Here is a 6,996-nt window from a genome sequence, read left to right on the forward strand (position 1 = left end):
ACATTCGAGAAAGCATGCAATCATCTTAAGACGGAATTAAAACCAATTTTTGCTTAAGTTTACAACTTGAGCATATTCTTTCAAAAATATTTATCTATCAGTCCACCAATATCCAAATGATATTGGACAATCGTATCCATCAAAACACCTATGATCATTCAATCCCTAAATATGAATCAAGGTCCATTCATAAATTGGGTTGACTATATTGAACCTAAAGTTCTATATCTTAGTGTCATCAAAGGGCTCAAGTATCTTACAAATCACAACATCATTGATATTGCATTTGCAGATAACTTGTTCCTCAAAATAGCATAGCTCCAACAACGCCATTAGGCGGGAGTCAAATAGGGTATCCTCATATATCTTTATAGCACCATAGATCTTGGTTTATTCTACCAAAAAAATTAAGATGTAACCTTAATGGGATATCCAAATACTGGTTATATGATCCATATAACGCCATATCATAGACTGATTTCATAATGGTATAGCCTTCTCATGGGAGTTATCAAAATAGATTCCAGTAGCTACTTCCACCTATCATTCTGAAACATCACAAACTTATGTATGAATTCGCAGAATGATCAACCACATACAACAGTGGTATTGGTTCCATTGAATCATCAACCAATATCTACAAAGATAATATTATTTATGTTGCTCAGATACAAACATGTTACATAAAAAACAATATCACTAAACATATTGCCTCAAAATTGTTTTATCTTTATGAGTTACGACAAAGTGGGAAGATAAACATCTTTCAAACTAAATCTTGCGGTAACCTCGTGATTTATTCACAAAGTCCTCACCAACTTCGACATTCTAAAAATTTTGTTCATGGAATTGATATGCAACGACTTAGAGATTTGCAAGGTTCAGGTGGAGACTCATCTTGAATTATAACCTGTTCATACATCATAATGTACTATTTCCCTCTATGAGTTTTACTCACAAGTTTTCTCAAAAAAGGTTTTAATGATGCAATATCGACACAAGTATACACACACATATCTCCTAATTTTCCTACCGGGGTTTTTAAAGGGGTATCAAAGACATATTGATCCACAAATCATACCAATTGTTCTCTAAATTTGGTTATGTGTTTTTCCTTTAAATGTTTTCTCATATGAGTTTACAATGAGATAATAATCAATATATGTTGTATCATTTTTTTTATTTTTCCCACTGAATTTTAAAGGAGTTTTATTGACATATCACCATATTATATTTCTTTTCATGTTTTTCCTATAGGGTTTTTGGATGAGTTTTTACGGATGATCAAATTCATCAAGGGGGAGTGTTGTGAAATAACTACCTCTAGTGAAGACACACCCTTTAGGTGTTTACCCATGTGATCAATTTATAACCTACAAAGAGTTATGTCTATTGGAAAGAGGTATTTTTCTAATAGACATGTTCTTTTATCATATCCATTCAACATATATAAATATGTAAACACCTTATGAATCAATTACAAGAGTTTTTATTTCCTCTACTTCTTTATCTCTCTACAATTACTTGCAATGGGAACCACACAAGCGGTCGGACCACGAGACGTCTAGATTCACTGGCGTAGAGCAGTGGGGGACTCGTGACACTGTGCACGTGGTGGACTAGCGCCACTCGGGATGCCGTTGATTTCATTTTTCGAGGGCTCTAATCCGGCTTCGCAAGCGCTAGTTGACAGTTATGATGGATCATGTCCGTAGACAATGTTCACAAGGATTTTTTTTTTTTTACTAGCAACCACGCACGTATTTCACACACGTGAAACCAATAATATTGTGACGAGGACCAAAAAATTATAGGAAAAAATAATTGAAAAACAAAAGGCTGATGATGCACCATATAAATGGAAAGAAATAATAATTTATTAATATTTTTTTATTCAAATAGCATTTATTAATTTGAAAGTTTCCAAATTGATTGAAAGTTTTCAAATAATTGATAAATGAGAAGATAGAGGAACAACTTTAATCATTTGATCGTGTAAGATGTATGACGAACATTATTCAAATCTATTATAACTCGTCAATTTTATATACATTATAAAGGTGTGAGCGTGATGCGACACACAAGGATCTTGGGCCAAGCCGGATCTTAGTACATATTGTTGGGCCAAATTATAGTCATCACTCAATTGAGCATGCCTCGTTTGTTTCTCTTTTCTGGGCGAAAAGCGAAGCGTGTTCCAGTTGTAGCCAATTCGCCAGTCAAAATTTCCACCAGATCATCACATGAACGAGTGCAACCGTACAGAAATTTATGAGGCCGTAACTATTTCCTTTTTTCTTTTGAAGCCTGAAGCCGCAGTTGCTCCAAGTTGCGAAAGTCTCATCCGAGTAACTCGACTGATGCTGCACAGCACTGAGATCTATTGTACGACCCTACAACCATTGGCACTTTGAGTCCCACCACTGCCACTATGAGCTAACGTAGCCGGAACTATGCTCCGTATGTTTTATATACATAACTTCTGTAAGTATTTACATGGTCCTTCTTGATGTTTGCCGAAGATTTATGAGCTCCAGCAAAGCCTCCTATGTACTCCCCCCGTGAGGGCCTGATTGAAACCAAAAGAGAGAAAAAATAACTGTAAGTTCTAACACCACTAGGAATGCTGGATAGTTCTGGGGCTACCGCTTAGTTCATTCTTTTTTTAATTTAAATAGGTGGAAGTAAATTTTAGTTTTTTTTTGTCAACCCAATGACCTAGAAAATGCAAAACTTGCATCCCTGAACACCACGAACCAACCTTTCATGAAAAAAATAGCAAGAACTAATAAGTTGCTATGTTGCACTAATGCGGAGGACTCATGACCTGTTATATCGCGTTCTTTTTCTTTGACCGCAACATGAAAAGTTGGTCTCTGTATTGAGCTGAAAAATTAACACCAGGAAAGAGATCAGTCCATTTGAAACCGCAAACTTTCATTGACAAAACCCCCAACAAAATGCATCCCGATCCCTTTTAACATTGCGTTGGAACCCTTCACAGGCGACATGCCTGCAACGCATGACTGTTCATTTCGTGCAAGTCAGCAGGAGCTCACCAGCATCTTTGTAACGTTCTTCAACAGCAGCGATTAGCATATTGCGGACCAAATCAAATTCTTGGGTTTCACTGCAAGGTTGGTCGTCAGGCCTGCAAAATGGTATAGCTGCAGTTGCAATGCTTGAAAAAGACACTTATCTCCTATAAAACAGAATTTTTGTGGCTACCTGTCAAGCCTTGTGATTTGGATTGGGTCCGAGTCTACATAACTGCCAGCTGACTTTGGTTGTACAACTTTCAATCCATTGTTATATGCAATACGCCTATTAACTTGTATAGGAACCTATAGATGAAGATAGAGCAAATTGGATTAAGTACCATAAAAAATCCATTGAGCAACAGAACACAAATTGCTTCCAGAACTTCTCTGCTCATACTCTACTTCCAAAAAGAAAAGGGAATTTCCCTACCCATGAATCACTGTATTGGGATCAACCAATAGCAAGGTTTAACATCAAGATCAGGAAAAAAAAGGAAAGTTGCTTTGCTGACAAATCAAGGGAGTATTGTTGCTTTGATTTTCCAATTGAGTAGTTTACACTCGTATGGAATATATAATAAACCCCACAAAGCCAAAAAGATAAAAAGGAACACCTACAATATCAACAATGGATATCACTGGACACAAATATTGTCAGCAGTCACAGAGAAAGCACTGGAGGCAAATGCACACCTTGCACCGGAAAGCAATGTTGATAGCATCTGATGGCTTGAGGTCGAAACTAATAGTATCTTCTTCATTCCCAATCTGGGCATCATGATGCCATACTTGAGAGTTCAGACTGATAGAAGCATTTTTTTATGGAGGTTCTTTATGTGATAGTTTACCTTCGCAAGATACAATCGCGAATAGTATGTGTCATGGACCATTTCTGTAATTCGCACCAAACGTACCTGAAAAGGAGAGTATAAATCTGAATTGATTGATGAGACAACATATTGTTAGTACCACAGAAGCCGAATTTTAGTATGTCCTATAGGACATGTTACAGAGAAGAGGTGTGTATTATTCGAGGCCATGATTCAAAAACAGTAAATTTGAAAGTAGTAATGAGCATCAAAATCCATAACACCTCTTTTTGAGAATACACAATTCACAAACACACTAAACATATGGCTAAACTTTGAACTCAAATGAAAGTGAAGAAAGCAAATCAGTTCATAAGGTTTCATCTTAAACTCACCTCATATCCCATCGTTTCAGTCATATCCTTTACCACATTGTAAATAGTTGGCCTTGGCTGGAAAGACATAACATCCGTGCAGTTCAGATACAACAAAACCATTTAAATCAGAAAGGATGAGGATTCTTATTAGCATCTACAGAATTTTTTGCAACTAAATCCAGCTCTTACAATTCGAATGTTTCGAAGTGCAGCCAGCAACATAATGCTTGGTGTTTCCACTGGAGGAATCAGTATGGACATATAACACAATTAGAGAAGTATCTGTAACAATGGAAAGTATGTCCAAACAAGAACTGATACATACTGACAATAATCGGGAGCAGAAGGTCGCTTCCATCTTCCGTCTTCAGCACAATAGCATGATGAGGCACGGAATCCCGCAGTCTCAGTACGCGATGATTATTCTGGACACATCTCAGGTGTTTGCCGTCGCGCATTTTTATCACAAAACCATCTGATACACTCCTGAGCTCAACTGCAAGGACAGGTTAAACGAGTCACTGAATCGTCAGACATGAACAACAATAGCTTGGTATAGGTGACATGTAGCTAATGCTGATCTCACAAGAGTAGGCTGGTAATGCTTTCTCTTTCGCGGTGAACTTCAGAGTGCGCATACTCTGAAATCTCGTTCAGGGTGACGTTGTCATGATGTTGCTCCAACAATACGGCGCCATGACAAAAAAAAAAAAAAAAGAACAGCACGAGCAAATTACCAGCCTCGATGACGCTGGAATTGACGAACTCCTCGCCGCTGGCATCGAAATCCGCGGCAGCGGCGCCGTCGCCGTCAGAGGACGAGCCGTAGCTGCAGCGAACTGGCCAGCCCCAGTCGCTTCTCCCGTGGCGCTGGGAGGGGGGACCGAAGAACCTGCGCGCCACGCCGTCGCAGTCCGCCTGGAGCCCGCAAGCCCTTCTCCTCAAGCGCACGCGCCCGAGCAGCTGGAGATGCCCGCCGACTCTCGCGTCGGAGGTCAGAACGCCCGTGGCCGGGGCCCCGTAGCGCGGGAGGGCTGCCCCGTTGATGATCTCCATCCTTTGGAATTTTGCACCGCGAAACCGTCAGAAAACAGCGTGAAAGCATAAAAAACAACAGAATCGAACAAATAGCTACGAATCGATGCGATGAGCGACACGAGCTATTCATCCATTCAGCGCACTGAGCATGCCGAATTGGCAAACACACCATCAGTGAAGAACAAATGCTCTTAGAGAAGACGGACAGATCAGCTTACCACCGATCCTGGCGAGACGATGGGGGCTGATCGGAGCCGAAAGATGAAAGAATTTTGGGTGGATTGGTGGAAACTTGGCTTCAAAATTTTTGGGCCAAATGCTGGTAAAACCCTTATCGCTAAACCCAACCCCAAAGGCTTTTATGGCCAGGGCGGTTGGACGTGGCAAAGTACCAGTATTGCCCCTGGATATTTGTGAACTCGCGGATCTCTTTCGATCTCATTTTCGGCACGATTCGTAAACGCCGGTACGGGTATTTTCGGGAATGCGAACGCCGCCGCGGTTTCGGTGCGTTTGACTGTACTAGGGAAGCCACGTCACTGGATGTTTTCCAGTGGATAGAAAGCGTAAGCGTGACGTGGAAAAGGCCATAGATATTTCAGCTTCAGGTCATTGGTGCAAAGCAGTATAAGAACTTCACACAGAGCAGCACAAATGCACAATTCAAAGTTCAAACAGAGTCCTGCAAAGTTTTCGTATCTCATACTTCGAAGCCGAGCTTCCGCCAAAGCTAAAAATAGATACAAATTTGTCTCTCTGACACCCAACTTAGGCCAACTTTGCTGTCGTTCACACCAAAAACTTGTGAATTGGCACATCAAAACTGTGAAAAACCATGGTCATTTATCCTATAAGAACTTGGCAGCTTCTCTTTTGCTTTCGTACGTTAGCATATTTTTCTCGTGTATTTCAAACGAATTGCGTTGTACTTGCAATTCAGATTAAACATCACATTTTGCTTCTGTAGAAGCTGGCCTCTTGAAAAGTTGGAACTTTTTAATATTATATTTTTGTACGGCAATTTTAGAAATATTGCATAAATTCAAAAAATAAAAAAAATACACTGTCACGAGATGATTTAGCGAAAACCAATTTTTGCGAGTTGAAATAGCGAAAATTTATATTTTCATGGTTCGCTTTAAAGAAATTTAATTTTTGCGGTTCGAAACTGCGAAAATATTTTCGCTTCTCCAAGGTGCGAAAATTTGAAATTTTCACAGGAACATTCAGAGAAAAATGGAAATTTCGTGCCACCATGAAAACTATTTTCACTAGATTGTTGTGCGAAAATTGCATTTTTCACACAACAGTCACGTGAAAACTGCATTTGTTTCGCATGTGCGCACGCCTCGCCTTTATTTCTCATGTCGGTCACGCCCGGCCACACCCAGTCTGTATTCAGCCGAGTCTACCGGTTGGGAGAGAAGAGGAAAGAAGAGGGAAGAAGAGGGAAGAAGAAGAGAAGGAAGAAGCAGGATGTAGAAAGGAGGAGGATGAGGGAGAGTAAGGAGAAGGAAGGAGGGAGAAGGAGGAGGAGGAGGAGGAGGAAGGAGAAGGAAAGAGAGGAGGGAGGAGGAAGGTAAAAAAAAGTATGTTTTTGTTAGTTTTTTTTGGTTAAGTAATTTTAATTAGATATTTGTTAGTTTTAGATGTATATAGAAATAATTTATATTAGGGTAAATGAGAAGGAGAACAAATGTAGATGTATGTAGAAATTATGTTAGATATATG

At 39.7% G+C, this 6,996-nt stretch overlaps 1 protein-coding gene across 4 annotated transcripts; it reads right to left on the bottom strand.

The window, feature by feature from the left end:
• Positions 1-2,201: 2,201 nt before the first annotated feature.
• On the bottom strand, positions 2,202-5,645 carry LOC133908561 (bifunctional nuclease-like). Of its 4 annotated transcripts, none has more exons than XM_062350639.1 (11): positions 5,484-5,645; positions 4,965-5,284; positions 4,553-4,723; positions 4,417-4,466; positions 4,246-4,302; positions 3,890-3,955; positions 3,735-3,809; positions 3,229-3,344; positions 3,060-3,130; positions 2,828-2,886; positions 2,202-2,569 (listed from the first exon to the last, which is right to left on the bottom strand). In XM_062350639.1, the coding sequence occupies exons 2-10, from the start codon at positions 5,281-5,283 to the stop codon at positions 2,831-2,833; spliced, it is 981 nt and encodes a 326-aa protein (XP_062206623.1). In that variant the 5' UTR covers position 5,284; positions 5,484-5,645; the 3' UTR covers positions 2,202-2,569; positions 2,828-2,830. The 4 variants fall into 4 exon arrangements, 3 of the variants coding, with proteins under 3 accessions (XP_062206623.1, XP_062206621.1, XP_062206622.1); XM_062350637.1 differs by having other exon boundaries at positions 3,060-3,151; XM_062350638.1 differs by having other exon boundaries at positions 2,202-2,573; positions 3,060-3,151.
• Between the last annotated feature and the right edge of the window lie 1,351 nt (positions 5,646-6,996).

Source organism: Phragmites australis, chromosome 2, assembly GCF_958298935.1.
Source record: "Phragmites australis chromosome 2, lpPhrAust1.1, whole genome shotgun sequence".
Lineage (NCBI taxonomy): Eukaryota > Viridiplantae > Streptophyta > Magnoliopsida > Poales > Poaceae > Phragmites > Phragmites australis.

Coding starts and splice junctions, on each gene's coding strand:
- LOC133908561 (XM_062350637.1), bottom strand. CDS start 5,283: ATGGAGATCATCAACGGGGCAGCCCTCCCGCGCTACGGGGCCCCGGCC. Junction 4,724..4,964: donor TTCCAGCGTCATCGAGGCTG/GTAATTTGCTCG, acceptor CTGTCCTTGCAG/TTGAGCTCAGGAGTGTATCA. Junction 4,467..4,552: donor TCTGCTCCCGATTATTGTCA/GTATGTATCAGT, acceptor TGATTCCTCCAG/TGGAAACACCAAGCATTATG.